Below are 26,670 nucleotides of genomic sequence, written 5' to 3'. Positions count from 1 at the left end.
CCACCCCTCTCTCTAAAGCATCCCCCTCGATCGGCTACAAGCAGCGTCAGCATTCACTTCCAGTACACGTGTGCTGACTTGGCACAACGATAAGAAATGAGTCATGGCGGACGTCTTGCAGCATTTCTTGGCCTCTCAGATACACACGGAATTGCGCAAGTCGCGGCTACTTCAAGACAACGGAGTGTGCGGCGTTCACATACTAACTCTGCCAGATGTTCAACATAACTGAATATTTCACAATATGGGTCTGGTTAAGCAGGTGCATGAAGGAAAAAAGAGGGAAAAGCAGATTGCTCAAAATTCCCAACCCTTGAACATCAACAGCGACCCGCCAGTTCACCAGCCATGCTCTCTCTGTCTTTATTTTTAGAAATGTTACTCGCGCCACGTAGGATGCCCACTTGGTAATAAACAACCCTCATACAAGCTCAGGTACTATGTACATGCCTCGGATCCGGCTCGTATAGTTCATTCCATCATTCTAAAGTTAAGTTCTGCTAAACGGTACTACGAGCTACGGTCCATTCGCTGAGAGCGAGCGAGCAAGAAAGAGTTTGGATTCTGATAGGACAGAGCACGCTGAATGAAAATAAGTCCTCAAAAACATGAATCACGCAATGCATTTCCCAAAAGCACAGTAAAAATGCCAAAATATTTGCTAGCTTACAATAAGACTCTTCTTTCAAAATTATGAAAATGCTATAGAGAAATAAATATTAACCTATCATCTTCCTCTGCATTCTGCTATAAACTGATTGGGAATGCAGATTGAAATATACCATTGGTAAATGCACTTTTTCAAGCCATCCCACCCGTGAACCAAAATATTTCAATTTACATTCCCACAAGTCTATTTCTTCAACAGCGACAGGACGCAATTAGATAATAGTTCCTAAACAGGAACACCTTAATTGAAACATGAAAATGTTTGTGAACGTTGTCATTGTGGAAAGATGAATGGAAATAAATATGGCAGGGTTTTTGACTTAATATTCACATCCAGAAAAGCAGGTGCACCTGACTTCTTGCCTCGTGGGGAAGAAGATAGTAGGGAGGAGTGGGCTGAGGTGCGCCACGTTGGTTTCCATCCATACCGGTGGAGGGGTGTGCCGGATGGAGACGAACGAGTGAAAGCCGTTTTCCTCTGAGTTACGAGACAGGCTGGGCATTGATAGTGGGGGACCAACACGGAGAGCACCACTAAACTCTCTTGTTGTGAAACTCATTGTAGGAGTCGCTGTGTCAGCAGCAGCTTCTAAAGCTGCACTCAAAGCCGAAGGACGGGCCGTGGACCTCATCCCATTACTTTCACACGAACATACAGACACTCGCAAGCACACTTACATATAGAAATATGTATACAATGCAAGTCCACAGAAAGGGACATGCCACACCGTTTTTAGATGACGTAACAGGCTTCACAGACACTGACAGGGTTCGAAAGCATGATGGGAACTGAGCGGACCCTGCCAGCCATAATTATGGCATGGTTCCTCACGAGAGAGAGAGAGGTGAAAAAGAGTGTATGTGTGTGTGCATGCCGACAAGATGAAAAACATGTGAACGAGGTATTAGTAATAGGCGACCAATGAAGACGTCCGTGACAAGGTCCGGAAATTACGTAGCTCGCCGAATTTTCCCGTCGCTTTCAAAACTGTGTCCGCAAAAAAAGTCTCCTCCGCGGTCCAACCAATAATATCACTTGACATTCCAGGCCAATTATTTTGGTACTCCAACCACAGACCACGGGGAATGAAGGCAGAGGTAGGAGGAGAAGGGATGGGAAAGTGTTGGAACACGAGCCTGTCTTTTTGTTGTGCCATTTTTATTTATCATCCAATCCTTGTCCAAATGTCCTAAACAAACTCCATAAGACCACTCACCCGGTCTAACAGCAGAAACTCAGAAGTCATTAATCCATAATAGGTCACAACAAGCTACACAAGCACTGTGAACATACCCCAATGTCTCCAGGCAAGAATATAACCCACTGTCTCCAAACAATGAAACAAAAAAGTTTTTTTTCAGGTCTCCATCTGCATTTTGTCTGTTTGCTCTGGGGAGGTAACTTTCAGCTCTGCTCAGAGATTGTCTCCCATGCGTACTGTCAGATTTATTTTGAAACTGCACTGAATCTATAGTCACATATGAGATGGTCTAGGGATCAGCAGTTAAGCCTTCAGGCTCTCTTCCACCTGCAGTTCTATAAGATCAGCCAGTCGCAGTTTCCCTTTGCGCTCGCCCAGGTATATCTTCTTGATCTCAGTGTTGCAGGCCTTGAAAGGCACGTCCAGCCTCTCCACCAACACCTTAGAGATGACGTAATCCAGGGGCGACATCTTGAGGTTGGGATCAGGCGCCTTGATGCCGCCGTCCTCCTCTTCTTCCTCATTCCTTTTGGGCGAAGGCTCGCTCCTCCCCTTCTCCCCCTCCGCATCGATGCCTTTGACGTTCAGAAAGTAAAACAGACCGTCTCGCCTGGCATCACGCTCGCTCTTGGCGATGATCTCTCGAGACAACGAGTACGGAGGCACAACTGTAACGAAGCGAGACGACAGGGGCTTTTGCTGCTGCTGCTGCTGCTTTGCTTCCATTGTCGGAGCAGAGTGGGACGAATAAACTTTGACCGATGAGTCCTCGCAGGCCTGGCTGGAAACTGGTGGGCTGACAAGTTGGGTCGTCTGCGAGGAGGAAACGGGTGTCGTCTCCATGGGTTCGTATCCTTTGCTCCGGAGTCGTTCCTCACAGGATGCATCTGCTTCTCCTCCGTTTTTGAAGCTAGGAGACGAGGACTGGCGAGATGTCGTGCAAGTGTACTGCTCCAGGTTCTGCTGAGGCCGCTCGTTCGAAGAGGAGGAGAGAGGTGAAGCTACCTGCTGGTGCTGTGGTGGAAGGCGATGAAAGGCGCTGGGAACAAAGGCTGCGCCTGCGTCCTGCATGCCCTCTGTAGGTGGAGTTCGACGCTGCTGCACCTGACGGTAATCTCCTTCGTCGTACTCTATCCTCTCCGTTTCTCGATGAGCTGTGGACGACGACAATTGGGATGACCTCGAAGTTGACAGCATCAGAAGTGACGAGGAGGCCGAAAGGTCGGCTTCACTTGACCTTTGCAGGCGTTCGGAGCCGACTCGGCTCGTTGTGAGGGCGAGCGAAGCCGGAGTTGTCCCGTTGTCGACGTCGTCAAAAGGGCGAAAGAAGTTAGCGACAGGTCGGGGGGAGTGGTCGCGGGATCTGGAAGAAAGGCGGGCAGAAGACGGCGACGACAGATCTCGCTCTCTTGAGGTGGAAGCTGAAGACTGGACTGGTGCAGAGGGATGAGCGCCTGACATGAGCCCAACAGGATAAGGTGACAGCAGTGATCCCGTACTAGATGTCGGAACTTCTGTGCTGACACCGTATGCGTGAACGTGGTGGCGTCCCTCAACGAAGAACGGAGGTGAGCTGCGTCGGGGGAACATTACAGGTGACGAGGACATCGGCAGTTGCTGCGGCGACTGATAGTAATGCTGCTGAGAAACATGAAGCTCGCTGACTCCTGGACTGCCGTACCCGTTGCGTGGTGGAGGTAATGGAGCTGGATAGTGCGGCTGGGGATATGGGGAGTGGCGCTGGGCCCTGGCAGAGGAAGACGAAGTGCTGCTCACGTTCCTGTGACTAGAAGCAGGTCTATGGGCAGCGTGGTCTTTCTGCTGGGTCCGCTTGCCGCTCGGCTCCTTGCCACCAGAGCCGCCTGAGTGCGGAGAGGGCGGCGGCGACACGGAACCAGCACTGAGACCTCTGGGTGGACGGGGTAAGCTCAGGTCCAGCGGTTCTGCGTGACCTTCGCTGTCCGCGGGGTCATGGCGAAATTGCCCTGAATGGTGGTCGTCACGAAGGTACACAAGCGGGTGGCGGTCTCCGAGGAAGGGTACAACATGTGGGTGCGGGGAGAGGCTGCGGTAGCTGATGTGTTCTGGGGAGGCCATGAGCGTGGTAGGGCTCCTGACGTTTTCTTCTACAGATGTCCCTCTCTTGGTGTCTGTTAACAACACACAAACGACAGTAGATCAAATTAACAGAGACCACCACCAAAGTCTGAGCTATTAGGTCATGTACTTATATTTTGTAACAAACATAAAACTACGAGCTATGTGTGCACTATTCGTGACTCACTGAAATCGTGGCAATAGTCAGCCCATAAATGAATCTACCTGTAAAGCAATGTCTTATTCTGAAAGTAGGTCATTTGTAAATATACTGACTACCGACATGTTCTAAATACACGACAAAACTAAAAAACATAAAACTAGTCACAGGATCGGATGAAACAAACCAAAAATAAATAGTAACAATATTTTGATCGATTACAATAAAATTCCCTATCCTGCTAAGCTGCTCGCCGTAATTTGCTGCTGACAAGGCGTTAAACAACCTCCTGCTAAATTCGTGTTAATTTTACAACTGATTTGGAATTCTATTATCAGTGAAACACTTTGCCCTCTCTTCAACGTTCGAGGCATTCCGCAAATTCTTATCCCCGCGTCCCCTCCCCTCTTCATTTTAAGTCCATGACCCCAGGACTTGCTGTTATATTTAACTTCCAACATGCTTCAAAACTAAAAGGTGTGATACCCTATACCTGACAAGACACGGCTCAGGAAAGTGTACCTGCGCCAGGTGTAAACACTAGCAACCCATTCACCACTGACAGCGACCGAGTTACTAAAGCTGCTATCGCCGACCGATTTTGTCCCGTACCCCACTCCCTTACCCTCTGCAAGGTAAGTGAGCCCTGCACATCGATCAAGCACTTCTCCTTCAAGATAGGGCGACGGCTGCCGAGCTATTACAATAGAAGCTGAGGCTATGGGTGAGGACACAGGCGGTGAGGCAACGGCTTTGATGGCTATCTATATGGGTCAAGGACGAAAAGCACAAGGGCAGTCTAGTCACGTAGTGGTAAAGCTGTCACCAATACTTCAAGATTGCATGGTACTGGATTCAGATCTCGTCTTGTAGCACATGTATTTCCTTCTGGATGCGGTAAAAGGATGGCCCGTCATAGGTTTTTTTTTGGTGTATTTGTGTTTCTTCCCCTATTCCCCTTTCATCGGGGCGGTCCGGTGGCCCAACGGATTTCATTGAAACCAATACAGTGAGGGTTGGCTGTCCTGGGTTCAGCTCTCGTCTCGGACACGCTGTTTTTTCTCTGCATGTGGCATCTGTTTACAGGGCTGGCTGCCTTGTCGTCATATAACCTTAGTTGCTGGCTCGGGGGAAAACACGGATTCCCCCCCCCCTCCTCTCACACACACACTTTCATCAGCAAAGTTGCTGCTAGGTTGGAAGCTCTTTTACTTTTAATATCAAATCACCCAAGCATTACAGGATCCTGGACTGACTGTTTCCAATGTACATGTAGTCTCTATTTCGGCAGTAGATGTTTTTCCTGTACTGCTTCTAGTTTTTTTTAAAACTTGAAAACTCCTTTTCTTGGACATATTGTTGGTTTTTTTTGCTGAAAAATTTCATGTTATGTGCTTTTCAATGGGAACAAAAATACATGCCGTGTGTCAAACCTTTTCTTTCCATACCTTGATCTTCCTTTTCACCCACTAGTTCACCCCATTTCTCTCTTCCCAACCCCAGCTCTCTGCCAAAAGTTTCAAACTTCTCTGAAAGTCTGAGATGCCCTTTCTGTAAAGATCTGAAGGTAAACAAAGTATACTTTGTAATGTAGCATCCATATCTAGCACAGTTAAAGACTAGTGGGTTGGAGGATTGTTTTTACAGATTGGTAAGGCTATTGTTTCAAGTCTGGGTGGTTACCTCTATTCCATTCTCGAAAGACACATATACAAACATCATGCACAGAACGAGGTCAACAAAATGGACACCAGGATATTATAAAATCCTCCGCCAATGGGAGAGAGCATGGGAGAGCGGTGCACGTGTTAAACATCACAATTTTGATTTCTATGTATCATGATATTTATAAGTGTTTATCTTGAAATTGAAAGAGGATATTCACCCAGGTCTGAGGAAATATTATCTTGCTGCCCTGAATTTACCCAGTGACTAGAAACAAAGCTGACACACTGCTAGTTCTTTAAAAACACAATTTAATGCTAAATGCTATGGTATCTTATAGTTATATTTGTTGGCAAAGAAAATGCTAAACACAAGAAAGAAAAATATCTTCCAACAGATCTTCAAATTGAATTGCTGACAAAAAAATAAATAAAAATAAAAACAGGAGCAAAATATACAGATACTGTACACCAGCGGTTCTCAACCTTTTACTTGTGATGCCCCCCTGACGAACAAAGGTACGTCCGCACGCCCCCCTTAGCCAGCAATGCAAGCTAATTTCACTAATACCGGTATAAGAAACTAAAAAAATGACCACCTTCACACCCCCTTTGTAAGCACGTCGCGCCCCCCCTGGGCCCCACAGGTTGAGAACCGCTGCTGTACACCTACTCCAGCCGTTTCAATTACAGTAAAATCTCAAAGCTTCTAAAAGCTTCATTTCAACATTTAAATAAATAAACTTAAATCAGGGCTTCTGCTAAGGCTAAATTCTTTGGGGTCCCAGGGACCCCTTCTTCAGATTTTTAACGGGTCCCTGTTCTTTGTCCAAATTTGAAGGGGACCCCATTGACTAAAATTGAAGGGGTCCTCCAAACTTTTAATGCGTACTGTACGCAATTTTTTGCGTAAGCAGAAGCCCTGTTAAATGCGTTTAAAGTCAAGGTTTTATGGAATGAAAGCAGACTGGTTGATCTCCCTACTCCCCTCTCTGCTACAAGCTGATTAAGGTAGGCTTTAATTAATCTTAACAGGTAGGTTAAACTGTACTATATTCCACTTGTTTGCCTACAGCAATCAGGAGCTTCTGCTGGCTTAGCTTGCTAAAGTGTGAGGAAAACATCATGTTCACACTTCCGTTTCCACTGGCAATGAGTTGGAGTTCCGTCCTACTCTGCATCAAGTGTTTGTTATGGTGAGCAGCAGTGAGCTTCTAAGAATGAGACCAGCATTACAAAAATAAAATATCGGCCAATGTGTAAAGTAACAGACAAACAGAAAAAAAAAATGATATCGAACAGAAGTTTCTACAAAAAATGACCAAAGATAGGGTTAAATAGCTGGTCATGTATGTGATACATCTATATGACAGATCAACGTAAGGAACTATGCTTATAAATTCCCAGGATGGACTAGTTATGCCTGTTGCTGGTAGCATTTCAACATATTTCAACAGATATATACAGATACTACCCCACAATGCCAATCTTAACAGGCTGTAAAATTTCTAGGTGTATCATATACAAATATGTAGAATCTTTCTGTTGACATGCAGCAGTATTCAGGAACTTTCAATGTTTTGAACTGCTACAACACAATCACTGCATATCCATTCACCAAATCAGTAAATTAAATCAATATATATGAATGAAAAGAATGTAATAAAACAGTACATACATACAGAAATGGTTTACACTTAGGTCTAAATGTAATCTTAAAATTTAGCTGTCCTCGATGTCGATCGCCTCATAAATGTTAGTAATCCAATGTTCACAGTTGTTATACAATATTCACAGTTCAATGTTGTCTTCCCTTTGACCTTTGATTCAGAGGAGTTCACAAACCTAACCTTTACCTCTTAATTTATCATGTGTTCTTTTTTTATTCTGATAATGAAACACAATGTGTCTGATTGTAGGCCTTTGATACAGTTGATATCAACACTTTTCATTGATTCAGTATATCACAAATTCCATTTGTGGGTCACATAAAAACAATATGCATACTTCCCCCCTCCCAAAAAAATAACAACAAATTTAATTAGAACTAAAGATAGGAATTTTTCATCTTGTTTCTATATGTACAATCTATGTGAATCAAACTACATATGTTTTAAAGTTTAATTTAAATATTCTGGCATAAATTCAAAGAATTTCATTTGGCGTATTTACACATATCTTTGTACAGCTGGCTTCAAGCCAAAGGTCAACAATTTAGCAATCTACTAATAAATCTAGAACATGATAAATCCACTAAACTGAACAGTGCTGAGGCAGCATTTCTTACACAAATGGGAGTGTCAACCATGCAACAATATTTGGCTATTTCCAACCTGATTATCATGTACATAATTTGTCAAACACTGTCATACATTTGACAATGTCTTCAGGTCAGAAAAGCTGTAAAGGGCACCTGCTCTTTTTCTGATGTTTTTCTACTTAACTGTTCTGGCTTCTGGTCTTGCCAGTTTGTGTGCATATATATATATCTTTAAAGCCATCATGTGTGAAACGTTAAAAGTATTATTTAAGTGCCCTAGACTACATGTACTGTTTCAAGCCACTTCTCCTAATTATGTTCCATAACTTTAACATTCATTTAAATCATTAAATACACCTGGAACTTTCACTGTAAAAATATTTGAAATTAATTATTTAATTGAACTGTGCATATGGGTGTGCAGGTGTACCAAGCATTATCCATGTCTTAATGCGCTCGCGAGCACACACACACACTGAGCAAAGATATCCATAAATGGAAAAGAATAGGACTGGATGGGAGAGGGTGATGTTCTAAATACCTACGAAGTACATTTGGAGTTGAGATAATAGAAGAGACTGCCAGACAGGTGAAATGTGTAGCGAGCGTGCTGTGCTGCCTGACTGCTCATTCATTCTTCTGAACGAGGGCTCTGCCATACTAGGTCAGTACGTTGCTTGTAGGCGAACGATAAGGCACAGCTCGCACCGGCAAGGAGTGCTCAGTGAGCCAAGGCTACACAAAGATTTCGTACAACAGTATTTTTTTCTGTATTAGTTTGGACACCCACCAACCCCCTATAGTGCCACCTTCTGATCTGTCATTCACGTTCACAAGACCAAACCTCCACACAAACTAATAAACAATTTATCCCCCCCCCCCAAAAAAAAAAAAAGTTTATCGAAACGAAAATAAATGTTACACTGCAGCTTTTACTCAAAATGGAACCAAAAGTTTCCATTCCTCGGTAAACTTAAAAAACACACACACACCACCACTTACCTAAAACCAAAGTGATGCGCTTCACACGACAGACAAGTGCACGAAGCCGGTAATGATTTCGACCAACGATGGCAGACAAAGAGCTGGTGGGACGAAGCAAAGAACAAAAAGGATTGCAGACAGCAGGTTACGCGCCACACTCAGTACTCCGCACCAAGGTGGTAGCCTTGCAATGGCGGCTTCGCCGAGACGGGATTACACCAAGCGGGCAGCAGACATCCGCATCAACGCACAGCCGCGTGGCACGAGTCAGACAGACCATGTGACTTGCTGTGTTCTAGCCGTGCTCCCGCAAAGCCTTTCGAATAAAAATGAAGAATAGCCTTTTTTTCTCCTCCACGCCCCGCAGACTGAAGAGAAGAAATTCATGTGAATGCTAAACAGCTGACAAAACGGTCTTGTAGACTATTTTCCCTCGAGTCTTCTCACAAAGGCAGTCGAGTGTTGTTAGCACGATGCCCTACACTGTTTCTCTCTGTTTAACCGACAAAAAACTGTAGTTCACTCTCACGAAAAAGTAGAAACCGTGTCCAGCCGACAAGCCAAGCCGCAGCTGTGGTTTGCTCGCCGACACCGACAGGCCTCGCTGTTCCTTGGCAGACGACAAGGTCTAGCAAAGCGCGAGCACGATAAGAGATAGCGGCCCAGTGGCGATGTGAACCGCACAGACAAAAGCACGCACGTACACACCCCGATGGACTCCGTGGATGATGACGAAACCCCCCATAGCCCCGAACCCAGCTTCAGCAGCGTGCTGGACCAAGGGAGTCGATCAGTAGTGCAAGTCGCAGTGCAAAAAGGCCACGTGCAGAGACACCTTGCACCAATGGTGGAATAATCGCACGCTGGCTCAGTGCACCACGGTCACACTATCGAAAGCGACTCAAGAGGGAAGGCACACAACACACGCGCGCGAGCCCTTGGCAATGTTTCAACACCCCCAGTGCAAGTTCGCCAATGCTCGCCCAGCGAAAAAAAAAAGCTCCCGTAGCCCGCTGCTTCGCGAATTACTTCTGCAGCAAGTAACACTTTCGCCTCAAACAAACGCCGCGTTCTGTCAACTGAATTACACACGGTAAACCCTCCAAAATTATATTCTATTGCTTATACACTCTTCTGTCTGTAAATCTGCTGGGTCTTAGTTGAGATTCAAGAAAAATCAATGTACAAACCTCGAGTGTCCGGGCAGAAGCGTTTCGGGACTGGAAAGCAGTGACCTAGTTAGGTTTGACTCCACCGCTGAACTGTCAAAGGTCAATGACCTGGAAACCGCGATCGCGTGGTAGCGTGCTTGCGTCATGCGGCTGGGTTCGATGAAGCAGGGGTCAGGGGGTTGGATGGATGTGGAGGAGAGGGTGGTTAGTGATTTGAAAGAAAAGTGGAAAAGCAAGTTCCTTGTGTTTCAGACTCACGCTGAGGCCACTTTCAAAGCATGGATGATGTATAGTCTGGTAGGGATCGATGTTTTCGTAGCAGATGTTTACAAGTGACCTTAGAGGTCAGATTTACCTCCTGCAAGACAAAGGTCACCGAAAAGAAGTGAGCGTTACACGACTGTAATTATATTTCCACCCAGGAGTTTCTGTCACGCAGATCGTTTTATCAAAATTAATTACTCCTAATAGATTAACTGATGACTGCTACAGAGCGCTGTGTAATGAGAACGGTTCTCTGTGCGAAGGTTGAAGGTTCAATTTTTTTTAATCGGATACTTTTTTCTTCAATTTCATTTTTCTTATTGTGAAAGAGAAAGAGTGTATGTGTGTTCTACTACTTTTAAATAAACACAACAAACGCTGATATCTACAGATTACTCAAATAACTTCTGAGAGAGAGACTGGACAGAAAGGAAGACAAAGACGTGGGTGAGAGAGACTAAGTGGGGTAAGTGAGAGATTAGCTGGAAAGTAGGAAGGGGGCGAGGAGAAAGAACGAAATAAAGAATACTTTATCTGAAGAGAACGTTTTGTTTGCGTCTGATTCCTCTCATGGTACAGGCGAACTAAATTTCTTTGATTTGTATCGCTTCCGATACCACCATCAGAAAGTGAATTTTGCGACATTCTGCATTACCTTTTCCACACGAAAACATGATATTGGTATGATCAACAAATCATCCTAAAAGCTACAGGAACTGCCATAAATGAAAAGGACGCCAGATGTCCGTATTTCACGGGTCGCATTCATCTCGCCCAACTGTTGCGACTCGATCGTTGCTGCTACGAGTTCAACACCCGTTGGATCAAAGAGCGTCAACATTGATATCCAAATTCCGTATTGGAGATCATGCGTGTCCACTGTTCATTTTTTTCTTTTTTGTAACACGTGACGTATTGACTTTCTGCATTCTGAGTCTTAGCGAGCATCAGCAAGTAAATAATAAATTTTGCACAGCTAAATTAGGAAGAAGTAAGTTTTTACATCGATACACATGTATCAAATTATTGTCATATTATTAATTGTAAAAAAAAGTCATTATCAGCAGTTGTTGTAGCTATAAAATAAAAATGCAGTACTGGAAATGAACCATCCATCAAATAAACTAAAAAAACAGGAATTTTTCTTGGACAATGTGTTTCTATTTTATTAACGATAATACACAAGGATGAATAAACTCAAATGCGCCCACTTAGTAACAGAGAATCAATAATAATAAACTACGTAGACTGCAATGTTTGTGATTGTCGCCCATTATATTTTGATCTGGAGAAGATTTACTTCCAGTCTGTTTTGTGACCTTTTATTTTTTTTTTTTCAACTTCAGTTGAAGCTTCTAAATAAAGTTCAATCAAATCTGTCTGGCTGCATTCCAAAAGCAGCCATTTCATTTTCTGGACAAATAGCTTTTAGAATACGACAAACAAAGCGATGTTTGTTCAGTTGACTAGACTCGCTGACAACAGAACTCTTCAGCGTCGGAGAGTCGTTTACTTCTTTCCTGCTGGCAGGTGAGAATGCCGATGTTTCAGGGCTTAATATCTTTAAAATTATAATTACGTACTCATATTTTGAGAATTATTATTTTAAAATGAACTTAAACCAATCATAAAAGAAAAAATGTTGCACTTATGCGGCATTATTTGTCAACGCTATCACAAATCATTTTTCTAAATTGGATAACTTTTTTTTTCAGCACATGCTTTTTTGTGGAGCAGAAGAGAGAATTAAATTTCACTGCATTTGGGTGTTAAAAATTAAATTTAGGAGTAAATGTTTTCTTTCATTCTTGAAGTAATCACTAACTACAATGAGTGAAATTCGTCCTCAACATCACAGCTTTACATTGAGTACAGTGTCGTAATCTTGATAGATTGCAAAATCGTGCAGTCTGAACTGGAAGATTATTATTTAAGGTATTCAACTTAAAATAGTTCACATGGATCTTGTAAGACTAATAGAAAGTAATAAAGTTAATTTATAGAATAATATTGTAATTTAGATGCTGTATACATTCTGTAATTCCAATATTACAGTTGCACTAAATTGAAGTTGCATTGAGTTGAACTAAATAAACTGAAGGGACTATCACCTTTCTGCACTTTCATATCAAGGTGGAGTTTGTTGAACGTTTCAACTAGTTGCACTAGGACAGGTATTAAAGAGCAAAATCGTTTCACTACGTCATTTGTCCACAGAGCTTCAATTCAACCAATGACTCTTTTACTTACCGACTCTCAAGCCACAATGAAAATAAAGTATCTGCAATTTTTTCTTCCACGCCATTGGTACTTCTTGCAGACTAAAAATTGTGACACTAATATGAGCAGAAGCCTGACAATGATTATAGACCATTTTTTTTCCAAGTGTGCTTACGTTGACTCGGATCTAAACCAATGAGATTCAGCTATGGCAAGGCCGTCTTGAATTATATAAGGACTTTAAATACAATTTTTAAAAAAACGCAACAGAATACTGGTATAAACGTGTTGCCCTCCATATCCGGACATTAAATAAAACCCAAGCAAGCGGAACCAACATTTGGCTAAGTGTTTGTATAACAAAATAGCCTTTTGTTGCGCTCACCAACTGCGCTGCAAGGCAGCGGTCTAAGTCACGTCGTCCGTGTCGCGGTGAACTAGTTTTTAATAAAGACTAGTTACGTATATACTGCCCTCTGTTGCCAGCTGAAGCGTTGCTAACAAGGCTACCACGATCGCCCACCCACCCTTCAACATCCTGCAGATGATAGCAGCTTTCTTCTTTGGCACACAATAGTTTGTCAATCACGCCACACATCCTTGCACGGACCACGTATTTACAAATGTTTTTTATACTAAAATAAATAAATGTACACATTTGACTAGAATGTATGATACGTTCATTTCCTACTTCCTTTCCTCCTTTTCTCTCAGCTTGACCCACTACACCGTGTCCTTTCGCTCGACAATTTTGCAGTGCTTGAGTTATTTGTCGTTATCTACCTCATATCGACAATGTGTGCATAACATGCGACCCCCCACAAATGGGGACAACATTATGATGGCGACTGGGGTGTGTACGAAGTCGTTCGTTTTGTGCTCTTTGTAAGAGATCTGGAGCAATCTATGCATCTGGTTTGAAATGCTTGGGAGCTTTCAGTCGCAAACCAGGGATGAGCCTCGAACGAAAGAACTCCTGCTTCAAAATCTAGTGTACGAGTCATCAGTGTACCCTACCCCGTCCGTGCCTTTTCACTTCTACCCTCGCCCACCATCTGCCTTAGTGTTTGTTTCGAACAAAAAAAAAAAAAAAAAAAATCCCCTACATTCCCCGAAAACGCGAACGAGTTTTCCCAGACACTCCAACAAAAGGTTGGCAGTTTGGCGATCAGGTCTGCACAGTGTCTGGAAGACATCAAGCAGTTATTTCTGATGGAGCAGATCTGTTCTCAAATGATGTGCATTGTCTGGATCTTGCAAACTGTTTTTTTTAGAACTGTGCTTGGCACAGACTTCTATACTGTCTGGTTCTTGGTCTTGAACACGTAAGCATTTCACACAAAGCCAGTTGAAAGCTGTAATTTGTGCTACAGAGAGCTACTGGTGGAAGTTGGCGATTTTAAATTCGAAAGATTTTAAAAGAAACTAATTTCGTGCTTATTTTGACATCTGGCGACATCTGGTTGAACATGCAACGATGCATTTAAATTTTAAGTCTACGAGATTAAAACGAAACAAAGCCCAGTTCTGAAATCGCTTCAGCATGCTTAAATATATCACAAAATTAAGATAATAAAGTGTTCTAATATCCTTTGTTTTAAAACTGGCATCCATTTAACTCACGCAGAAACTTCTTAAACTGATGCTTCCTGAAAAGTAGAACAAGCATCCTTGAAACTCGAGATTCGGACATCAATCGGCTGAAAAAAATTATTATGTTGCACGTTGCATTGTTTCCACTACCTAATCCTCCTTTATTATGCACACACAAGACACTGAAGGAACTGACTGAACGCTGTGTTGAAAACGTAAACAAAAATCATTACGGTGATGATAAATTAATTTCTATTTCATCACTTGTCTTGAATTAATTCCGTGTTCATCTATGTTTTAAGTGCTTGCTTTTGTGATGGCAACGGACCTCAGCGGGAGATGAGAAGGAGGAGAAGGGATGCTGCTGCTGCTACTGTTTAACTGCTATGTGGGCGCCTGCAGAGGAGAAGCAAGTAGCTGAAACATAAGTGAACACCAAGATTTTGACCTGGATGCACTCCACGTCTCCATAACGATGATAAGAAGACTTGGGCACCGAAAACAAGTAAATGCTGAACTGCAGTTTTAGTTTGGAGGCCACTGAACAAAAGTCAAGCCCCGTTTAGTGCTTGTAGAAAGCTACTATCGTCTGCAGGAAAATAGGACGTCCCACAATGCCATTCTGATGAAAAAGTATAATTTATTTGCCAATTGGTATTCCACGAGGAACATGTATTAAAGATGGCCACCACTCTCTCGACAATTACACACTTAAAGTCGCCACACATGCACACATACAGATACTTATTTTAACCAGTCATTTGTTCCATGAGTCGCCGGGGGGAACACATGGATCAGAGCGGCCACTCACGCCTGTCTTGGACAATAGTGAGCAGGTCCTCATACAGAAAGACAAAGTCACTCCACTCTACATTCGTAAGTCAGTTCTTTCTTTGGTGACTTTCCAAGTTACCTTCTCCCCTTTAAACTGCGTAACGCTCTTTGAACCTCTTTCCGTAGGACTTACAAGTCTGCAGGTTCACTGGTTCTAATCTAGTTTGTTTTAAGAAGCATGTTGTTGTCCGTCTTCAGCTAGAAATTTTTAACATATATTATTAAAAAAAAACCCGCTTAATCTTATCGACTCACTCTATATCTAACCAGTTCAGAAAGGTTAGAATCATAATATGGTGCCCAAAACGTCGCAGTTCCAGTTAGCGGACCAGAGACTAAACTAAATAAAAATCTGACTTGCAGAAATGTCTTTCCCAGGTTTATCGGCAATAAATGTGGGTCAGAAAAGTAAAATATCTTGCAATACAGCTCACAGAAGGAGTTGCCGTAAGGACAATAGAAACTCGTGGTAAATCGCTACAGCTGTATGTTTGCAGGTTAAATACGAACTAATATCTATATACGTCCGTGGGTTGAGCTACCGCAGACCTTCCCTCACTCTTCAGTGCACAAAGATTTCTGAAAGAAGAAGCAATAAACTGAAATGTGGCCCCTGTGAGGTCTGAAAAATTCATCATGTGTGAATAGTTGGGGGAAAAAATCACTTCGCGCTCCAGCAAGCAAGTCTAGAACAGCTTGACTTCAAATCGGGAACTCTCTTCTTTTTAGAGCTGCAGACATTTGTATTCCTTTCATTTTACCCCACTATCTTCTTTAAATAATAAGTCATTATTTTTTGCAATTATCTGTACGTATCGTATTATGAAACTGAGATGAAACACAGTACACCCTATCTTAACAGTTCCCCTTATCGCTGTAGTCATACGACAGACAACCCTGTGTTGCCTAAGTACATGTACAGTCACTGTGCCAAAAAAATTGCACTTGAAAAAAATTAATGCTGAGCATAAAGCTGACCGATTTTTTTTTTAAAGCTTTCAAGTTCACTAGACCACGGCGCATGCTTCTCTATAGCTTTAGCTACTGTAACTCGGTAAGCAAAGGTCGCGATCACCTCAGAAGAAAGAGGATGGGAGAGGGACGAGATTGTGGTGAGATGGAGGGATGGAGTAGATATCCCATCCCCATCCCCTACGACATCAGGTGATAGACTTGGGTTGGATATCATAACGCTTGGTGCCCGTTATAGTCTCGTTAAGCTCCATGGACCCGATAATTGAAATACCTGAGGCGGGGGCACGCGCTAGGGTACGCAGGGTAGAAGTCTGGGGTTTGACCTACCTGTATGCTCGCGACTGCCTTGGCATGAAACCCATACCTGCCTTCCAAACAGCTGTGGGATATAACGTCTGTAAAGTATTCTACACAGCTCAACTTTCGGCAAAGGACAGGGTGAGACATCTAAGGCTGCTATGACCGTCAGCAAATAATTAAAGTCACTAACCGCCTTCATCACCTGCCGTGATATAGCCTTAGTTGTTGGCACGGTGTGAAACATTAACAAACAAACCTCCATCACCTTGATCAATCATGTACAGGATTCAGATCAGTTTTATAAAGATCCCTCCCCCTAACTCCTGATGTAGTTGACCTTATCACCATGACCTGCTGTTGTTGGGACATCATATGTACCCGCCAACTTCGACTCAGTAAGCAATCTCTTGTTGCACCAAAAATGTTTCTTTAAATGCGACACGTTTCTCAACATCTTTTTTTTGTGTATGACGTCATCGTGATAATGTCTAGCCTTGGTAGATGCTTTATCTTTTGTCTTTCTTACATACATACTTTCTTACATACTTAATTGCTCCAGAAATAATATCTTTCTGGGCACGCAATCTTCTTAGGTCATGTGTGTGTGTGAGAGAGATATATATAGAGAGAGGTGTGCACACTTGTGAGATTGAGAAAAAAGTAACATTTATGTAACACCTGAACAGTTTGTAATTTATATATGTTAAACGCATGCTCAGTATGGGACGCGACTGAAATCAGAAGCAGCAGAAAAAAAAATGTATTTACCAAACATAATTGGTTTGTTGATTTAGAAGAAAAGTTCTTCCAGGTGATTTCGCACTATGGGGGAAAAGAGTGGGGAGGAAACCGGAGTAAATATATGAATATGGCAATCACTCTGATAGACCAAATCATAGCAAATGTACAGACATATCAACCACCCAAAGACACCAGAGAAAAAAAAAAGAAACATGCACACGAAGCATTGCAAAACAAAACAGCATCAACATTATATATATATTCTTCTCCAGCTCATACACGCAAACACACACACACATTCTCATTAAATTTTCTGAAACGATTGTGTACAGGGAGAGATTTTGACTTGGTGACACAGATTTCCCGAGGATTATAAGTTCCGATACAGTTACGGTCACACCACGTAACCTTCTGGCCAGAAATAGGAATATCATATTGAGAGGTAGACGGAATATTATCCCACAACCTAGACTACCTGGTCTAGTGCGTCAACACACCCAGTGCTCTCTACTGTAGAAAATACCCGACAGACAGATCCCCCACAGAACCCAAGGCACAATTCTCCTCTACCAGCTGTTTCTGACAATCTCTATCTACACGCAAAGTCCAACACTTAGGACTAACAACGAACACATTCAGTAGAAGGTCTTTTAGTCGCACAAGTGTGTGGTTTTTCAGTTCATATGGTGAGTCATCAGAAGACAAAACTTTATTGTTTAATCCACACATGAGTTGGTTTGGGGAGAAAACAAAATCTATCGGCAAACCAACTAGCTTCAAAAGACAATAGAGTGGATTGCAAAGCCTGCAAATAACAAGTTTATGAGACATCGCCACGACTTTACTAAGGTTTTCTTCAGAAAGGTTTGAAAATGACAATATGTGAGATGATGGTTGCCATAGAGACCCGCTCAGCAAGTGGTTAGTGCGGATGAACCAGGATTTCACCGTCACGAGCCTGCATGATGTCATCACGGGCTGCGTGCACACGCACGCACGCACACAGGGAAGAGGGAGGGGAAGGGGAAAAAGACTAGAATGCTGTTATTTCGAGGTTTGTCACATTCAAGTGAGAAACTGTGTCCTAGCTGGTGATGCTGAGATAAGGTTGGGTCATCACTACATCTTCCTGATGAAGAGAGACCTACATCAGCTCAGCATCCCATCCACACACACGTTCACGTTATGCATTCACAGTCACACGTACAAACATACAGACATACATGTATGCAAACATACAGACCCCATCACTGTCGTTTCTTCCCCAGCCCTCTAAGGACTCATTCGACAGCTTTGTCACCTGGGGGGCTAGGGGTGGAGGTAGCAGCAAGCTGTGACACAGGGTATCGAACCGGTGACGCCGGTACTATAACCACTCATCTATCTTGACATACTGGTGTTCTTGACGTAAATCTGGTTGTCACTGAGGTTTGACATCTTCACGATCCCCCGCCGTACCTTAGGTCATACTCATGCTTCCATGAAATGTAAGGGGTAGGGTAGGGTGGGGTGGGCGCCTCAAGTACACCTTACTAACCTGCGATCGACTGAGGGGTAAATTTACAAATTACCAGAAACATAATAATTATTATCGAAATGATAACACATAATACAAAGCGTCACCTACGTTATTCTGCTCGTCTCCCCCACCGGAGAAGCGTGCACGTCTGACTTGCTCTCCCCCAGTCCTCAATTTTAACCTGAGCGCTGACACAGTGTAAGCAGGAGGTCACCAAGCATTCCGACCTGTAGAAGACTTGTGTCCTATCTTCAAGCTTGACCGACATTTCTTTTCGGTGTAACAATATTTACTGCTGCACAGCTGACACGCAGGCAGGACGTAACCGTTGCCACGCGACAACTCTCTGTCCTTCCTCGCTACAGGTGTGTAACTAATTGTAACACAAGTCTTGTGTTAGCTAGTTCTGAACGGGAGTGTGTTAGCACCGGTGGGTTAGCTAGGTTCTGGCAGATTCTATCATCATCATCATCATCATCATCATCATCATCATCATCATCATCATCATCATCACACCCCTTATTAATTGGCGCTGATTAGACTAGAAGCAAGCCAGCCACTACCAACCGTCGGGAGGACTTGATTAGACGCAGCAATGGCGAAGGTGAGGCAACGAGTACCTCTTAAGTTCCCTCCCTCCCCCCAACATCTGGCAGCCTGTCCACTCTTTGATGTTAGCCGGTCACCATTTTGTTTACTTACCCCACCGACGTCCTTCTTCCACATACCCCCGGAGGACCGTCTTAGACAGGATGGCACTGTACTTGATTGTAAGAGTTAGCAGACGAGACAAAGATTGCGGTAACACAAACCGGAGGTGAGAGTGGGAGGAAGAAATGTTCCCGGAATAGACACGACCTACTTTCAAACAGCTGACGTAACCACTCGCTTACTGACATCAAGGTGACACCTTTTTTTTTTTTTGCTCCCACGACCCTTAACACTACCCCTCATCCCTCTTACCTGTCTCCCACTTTTTTTCACTTGAGCGTGCCAACGGATAGCTTGTGGCTACAGCAAAGTGGGTGCCGCCCTGAGGCTGTACACATTTACCTGTACTCCACAACCAGCAACTAAAGACACACCCCTACCCCTGACAAAATAAGTGCAGGGAATGTTCTGGGTGTCGTTACACCCCGATTTGTTACGACACTCATCGTTCTACCCAGCTTGGCGCACGGGAAACTGTATACAGATCTACGTGGCTGATCCTGTCTTGTTTGTGTTTACAGTAGTTTTAAAATGTTGTGCAGTTGTTGACAGATGCTCTCATCGTTGATGGAGTTATGCTTTTTAAGCAATAAAGAATCAATCAATCACTTTTTCACAGTCTCTCTCTCTCACTCACACACTGAAGTAAGCTCTTGTAGCAATAAAGAATATCTATCTCTCTCTTTAGTCTCACTCCCCATCTCTAGCTTCGCCCACTATCGTTTTATTTCATTTTCTCATTCCCCACTCCTCCATCCCCCAACACACACATTTGTCGCGTTTTAACCCTTCCCCTCTCACCACTTTCTCTCTCCTTCTCACTCTCATGTTCTTGCTCACATACTCTCGCTAGATTTTACTCGGTTTTTTGCGCTCTCTTTTTCTTTCGTTCTCTTAAAAGCGTGCATACTCGAATATGTTGAACAGAAAACTAATACGTAACTGCGAAAATATGAACGTGGGCGGACAGTGACTGATCAGTCTTCCTAGCCAAGGACGCTGAATGACAAGGGACGAACATCACACGGAAGACAGGGCGAGAAACAAGACTCCTCCTTCAGTATGATCTTCGCTCTTGCCTGTCAACTTGATATGAATTTAGCTGCTGTCAACGTGATATACATTTAACCACGGCCTATATGTAATCGGAAGTTGGCATCTGGATGTCTGTCTAAGATGAGTTACTGAAGATGTTGCCGGCTTGGCAAAAAATTACCTGGCGACTGTCAAGTCCGATATGACTGTACCTGCTCCCTAGGTATACTCGACATAAATTTAGTTGCTGCCGGTGTGTCTATTCAATATTTAGCTTCTGTAAGTTTATTTATGATAGATGAATTTAGCAGCTGGCTATTTGATATCAATTTAGCTGCAGTTTACTCCACAGGACTGTAGTGGTTGTGTCCACTGCACTTGACTCGTGATTTGATTCTTTGAAAACATTCTTAATCCCAGCATGAAGCATGCATAACTCACACAATGGTTGCTGAAGGTAGAATAAATATGTGCATGTCGCAAACAAGCGTTGGATATTCTTCGTGAGAAAGTTTTTTTTCCAGAAATAATAAGCCGTAATTCCCAGTTCTCTTCAAAACCTTACGTAATATACATATTTTGACAATATGTCAGAACATCCGTTCTTGTGAAATATTTGTAAACTACACTATTCAGCTTATATTCTGAGGTATAAAGGTTCTTGAGCAAACAATAGGCTTTCTGTATATACAATTTGCCCTTATCAGGGGCTACCTTCTGACGTTAGGAAGTGGACAACAGATATCCACAATAACCCCAGAACAAATCACAGCTATTGTGTGAACCTGTCACGAATTTGCAACTGCTAGTCCATACTCCACGAAAATTTAAGTAGAAATGTTTTTTTCACATTTTATAGTTTTTTTCCTACCATTCCCTCCACTTCTCCAGCATACAAAATGGTACATATATTTTTTTTAATAATACCATTCCCTCCACTTCTCCCCCAGACAAAATGGCACATATTTATTTAATGATATCATAAAATAAACTTGATTGTGTTGTTCAGTTTATTGCAACTTCTCAATCAGTCCCCGAGTTCACAAGAACAATTTCTTGCAGAATATTTTTTATTGTTGACGTCGTCACTCATGCAACGAATACTAATAAGTATGTCTTTTGTCCTTACATGAATGTACGCACTGATCCAGGTAACCAAAAGCCATTCACTTTAGCATAACAACAATATTTCCCCCCAAAGGTCAAAGACACGCGAGATGTTGTAAACATGGATCACGTGACGAACCGGATCACGGCGTTTTTGGCTCCACTTCGAACTTCCCTCGTTAACCTTTGACCGGATTTCTCACTTGTCTCTATGACCGCGTATTCCCGCGGACCGAATACGTGCTTGTATGCATGTCATAACAGCTGTCCTTCACAAGGACCAGAGTGTCAAGGAATCTTTACACAGACTTGTCAAAGGCCATTTATTTGAAAGTTTAAAAAAAGTTGCAAACTGTATGACAATTTTGTAATCAATCTCCATTTTTTTAACATCTATAAACCAGCAGGATCTCTTACAACATCTTACAACATTCCTTAATTACCCTTAAGCAAGGACTCCATACAATGACGTCAGTAAAGACATTGCAATCCTCCCACACACTCCCTCCCCCCTTAAAAAAAAACCAACCTAGCATGTGATATATGTAATATTTCCTGATGAATACAATTTTTTAAAGACATGTTCCTGCCTATGAACCTTCTTCCCTGTAGGCACCCTGAAGAAAGAAGTTATTTTTGGCGAGAGGTTTGGCGCCAGGACAGCATGACAAGCGCAGGTCGGCGCGATCGCTCATTTCCAGGGTGACAGTCACGCCTGGCCACGCGTCTAAGCTGAAGTTCATGAAATAAAAGGGAACGTCAGCGATACTCTAGGCTGGCCCTCCACATCTCGCCCCTTTTCCATTTTTCAACCCATCCCCCGAACCACCACCTCACCTTACCTACCGACAAGTACTTCGATTCGCACTAAAAGACCGTTATCAAAGTCAAGCTGACATGTCAGTCTGTCCTCAGTCGCTATACAGGCCTCACAGGTGCTGAATACGGCAAAAAAAAAAAAATGTTATGTTCTGCGTTCCAGTTTTGTCAGACAAAAGTGTGAGGTCATCTGCCAGACCCCGCGTGTCGTAAGTATGAAGCAAAAGTAGATTTACCTCCCGAATGTAAATGGGAACAGGCACAGAGCTGAAGGTGAGAACTTGTCGAGACGCCAGTCCCCCCCGAGGAGGAACCTGCTTTGGAGAGTTCGCTGACCCCAGCTTCGTCACCCGTCCTCCCGGAGGAGGTGACCATCTTCTGACGAAGGTCTACAAAAGTTTGTGCAAGTTTTGGGTTGGCGTCCGTCACTAATACACCATCAATGGTGTGGCTGTTCCATAGTCTTTGCAGGAATGACTCCTGCGTATTCTTACGACATCACGTAACAGAACTTATTGGACTTCGAGTAATGGAATTGTTTTCTACCGCTTTTCTACGCCATTGACTTTATGGGAAAGACCACAGACGTGTATAGGTCGACTGATGTCTTGTATAGAAACGGGAGGCAGGGGAGATGAGGGAGCGAGGGTATGGATGGAAACAAGCTCAGGCTAGTTCACTGCGAATTCACCGAGCAGGGAGTGAGGAACAAACAAAAATGCATAAAAATATATATCCACACCAGCAGATTTTTTTCATGTGTTTCGTCTTTTTTTTAAAAAAAAGCAAACCATCTGTCGCGTCACCACGAGGTCACGGGCATCATTTATCTTCAGCTTCAGGCGGACACACGGCGACTGGTGACGTAAGTGCTGGGGATGGAGGGAGAATTAAGAAAAGACGAGAGGTCACCAAGAGTTCTCAGTTGTTTTTTTGTTTTTGTTGTTGTTAGTGCTATGTGCGCCTGCTAGAGGTGAGCCTCCTTGTTGCTGGTTCACAACACTTGGCCTTTGAGAGGACCTCGGAACTTTAAACGACGGTTAAATGTCTGCTAAAGTGCAACAGCTCCCCTCACATACATAACCCCCCCCACACACACACACAGGGTTAAGTGCAGAACGAGATTGTTTCTAGAAACTGAAAGGATGGAAGCACCACCCCTCGCCTCTCCCTACTCCAGCGGTTCTCAACCTTTTACTTGTGACGCCCCCCCTAACGAACACCGGTACGTCCGCGACCCCCCTTAGCCAGCTAGGTAGGTGGAAGAGTGGGGGGGGGGTCGATGAGCTGCTCTTCTTCTTCCGTGGACAACCCGCTTGTGCTAGGATCAGCCAGAAATGGATTACGAATCCAATCGTATTTAGTCACATCAATTTCAGCGAAATAATGCTGAAACCTTTCTTGCAGTCCGTTTAGATGGGCAATAATTACATTCTTCACCTGATCAAGATTCAAGTTGTCAGCCTTGCACTTACACAAGCATGGAAACATATCAAACATATTTTCTTGGCGTATCTTTTGCGTCCACAACGAAATTTTTCGGACGAAAGCATTCATCTTGTCAGTTGTTTGTAATATGGTGGTGTCCTTCCCTTGCAGAGAAGTATTCGCAACGTTCAGCTTCTCAAATATGTCCGATAAATATGCCATTAGCAGCAGTCATCGGTCGTTCTTAAGCCCCCACCCCGCACTGTCTGGTCATGGCCTTCTGTCAGGGACCTAGAGTACAAGGACTGAGCACGTGCGAGGGGAAAGGGTGTGAATGATGGACGTTTCCTGAATGCCTGCCTTTTAGATGTTTTTTTTTTTTGAAAGAGAGAGAGGTATGACTGGAGAGGGAGAGGGGAGTCAGCGATGAGAGATTGGGGGAGAGAGAAGGCAAAAGGCGAGAGGACGGAGATTGGAGGCTTAAGTGTTGAGAGGGGGATTGTGTTTTGAGTTTTGGAAGTGAGAAGTCACTGCATGCCGAGACAGTGTACTTGAATAGGGAGAAGAGATTTGGAGTTTGATCGCCCTCACCACTTGGTTACACAATCTAAGCTAATTTCACTAATACCGGTATAAGAAACTTTTAAAAGAGGACCACCTTCGCGACCCCCTTGTAGGCACGTCGCGCCCCACACGTTGAGAACCGCTGGTGTACTTGAATAGGGAGAAGAGATTTGGAGTTTGAGCCCCCTCACCACTTGGTTACACAATGTAAACTAATTTCACTAATACCGGTATAAGAAACTTTAAAAAAAAAATGACCACCTTCGCGACCCCCTTGTAGGCACGTCGCGACCCCCCCCCCAGGGGGTCGCGCCCCACAGGTTGAGAACCGCTGCCCTACTCACACTCATGTTCTCGAAATACAAGCCTGCACGAGAGCTAACCTCAGGGTAAACGACCTACACGGACCCCGGGGTAGACGACCTTTCCAGGTTCCTTGTAATTGTAATCGTACATTATTTTTTCAGTATAGAAGAATATGGTTACAATTTTATTGTCAATATCTACATTTCATCAGTAACGTAATATAGTGAAACAATTAGGACAAGTGCGTTAGGATCTACATCACTACTTGAGCTTTTAAAATTGTTTACACGTGAGTGGTTGGTAAATGAGGAAAATGACGTTAAAGGATCACACTTGTAGTACAAAAAAAATCCTCAGAATGAGGAATGTTCCGTCAATCTTTCTTTAAAAGGAAAAAGGTGAAAAAAAATCCACTGACCAAGGCCGGGTACCCTTCACAGCCACGGGTACACCAGATCCCTCTGTCCTCCCACTCTTCTCGTCACGCCTGGTTGTCACACTTCGTGGTGCAAGAAATGTCCCCAGATCCACCACCACCCCCCTTAATGCTCGCGTGTTTCTCGTGTGGAAAACAAATATGGTGGAAATTTTTAAAAAGTCTCCTCTCCGTAGTTGTCCAGATCCTCGCGGATATTGCTGTATGTTACTTTACCCCAGGGAATCTCTGCCATGGTCTATCCATTAGTTTCAGATCGGCGATGTTTCTACATCCATACGACAGTCCTCCATCCCTTCCCTACCACCACCACCCACTCGACCCACATGGCGAGCAGCGGGCGACATCTCATCCGGTGAAGGCGCAGTTCACAGTGATGGCGACCTTTACTGCTGACTCAACCCTCACATCCCCACCACCTCCTCCCTCCCGACACACCCACACCACCCCCAGCACGACAGCAAGAAATGTAGGTGCATGGACCTTCATTACGGTTGATGTGTAAATGCCTCGTGGCCGCGGATGAAGGGGAAGGAGGATTGTATTGGGGGAGGGAAAGTATGGGGATCTAGTTCAGCACATTAACCACAAACAACACGTTCAGAGACAGATGGGCGTTGTTCTACACGAAACGGCATCTAAGGTATCATGATAATAGATGTTACTTGTCGCGAAAACTCCGCGTGTCTGAGACAAGGTGCGCACTCTGTAAACCTGATCTTCGTTGTAGTGGAGACAGAACACCCGAGACAGAGATTGGCTGCAGATAAAGAAACAAAGTCATCTGTACCATTAGGGTTCTCTGTATTATTATCATTACACCCACATATAATAGTGGATCCTTGGCGTTACGACCAGGAAGAGGTGTGTCGGAGACGAGTTTCGAACCTATGACATCCGATTCTCACTGTCGTGATGACTGGCGCTAAACCTTACCCCCTTTATCCACCTCACCAGACCACATGGCTCGCGCTAGTTCTTGTCACTCTTAACCTTCTTTCATCGTGCCAACATCACTAATATGTAGAATATGAAATGTGGAGACTATTTCTGTCACCGGAACGTGACAGGAAATGTGCGATGTGGACTGCAGACGCTCTTAATGTCATCTCAACTCGAGGTCGCCGACCTCTGCATCATTTGAGACGAACGGCACGAGAGAGTACCATTAGCAGACCGCAAGCCCCTGTCATTATAGAGGAGTCCCAGTCTCCATGTTGCTTGGATATGTATTGTATAGTTTGGGGAGGTGGATAACCGACTTCTGATGACGGGTACTCAATGACTCATGCTGAGACTCCTCTGTAACTATTAACAATGGACCCTGCCTCCACTTTGCCAACCAACAAAGAACTGTGCAGAGAAAAAAATCCCAATATCAGCTTTAAAAGTTTTTTTTAAACCACCAGAAATGCAGACTACACAGCGACAGTATCAAAATAAAAATTACATAAATAAATAATAAATAATCCTGTACATGTCTGCGTGACATCTGCAAGAAAATAAGATGGAGACTTAGGTTGCTTGGAACAAGTTCTAGCGGTATGTTAATGAGACCTCTAGAGATACCTAACAACTCCAGGAAACCTTGTAAATATATGTTTTTCTTA

The 26,670-nt window shown here is 43.6% G+C and overlaps 1 protein-coding gene across 7 annotated transcripts in view; it reads right to left on the bottom strand.

Annotated features, from left to right (window-relative positions):
• Window positions 1-605: 605 nt before the first annotated feature.
• The window catches only part of LOC112561671 (sialidase-like), a 32,786-nt gene continuing 6,721 nt past the window's right edge, over window positions 606-26,670 (bottom strand). For 4 of the 7 annotated variants that reach the window (XM_025234276.1, XM_025234279.1, XM_025234277.1 and 1 more), the window contains one exon: window positions 606-4,021. In XM_025234276.1, the coding sequence (XP_025090061.1) occupies window positions 2,175-4,021 (1,847 nt within the window). In that variant the 3' untranslated portion in view covers window positions 606-2,174. Of the gene's footprint in view, window positions 4,022-9,054; window positions 10,074-10,226; window positions 10,307-25,042; window positions 25,261-26,670 lie in introns of those variants that run through there. The other 3 variants (XM_025234281.1, XM_025234280.1, XM_025234278.1) reach the window with 3 other exon arrangements.

This window comes from Pomacea canaliculata, linkage group LG4 (genome assembly GCF_003073045.1).
Source record: "Pomacea canaliculata isolate SZHN2017 linkage group LG4, ASM307304v1, whole genome shotgun sequence".
Taxonomy (NCBI): domain Eukaryota; kingdom Metazoa; phylum Mollusca; class Gastropoda; order Architaenioglossa; family Ampullariidae; genus Pomacea; species Pomacea canaliculata.
The sequence above is the reverse complement of the archived record's forward strand: the minus strand, read 5'-3'. Positions and strand labels throughout refer to the sequence as shown.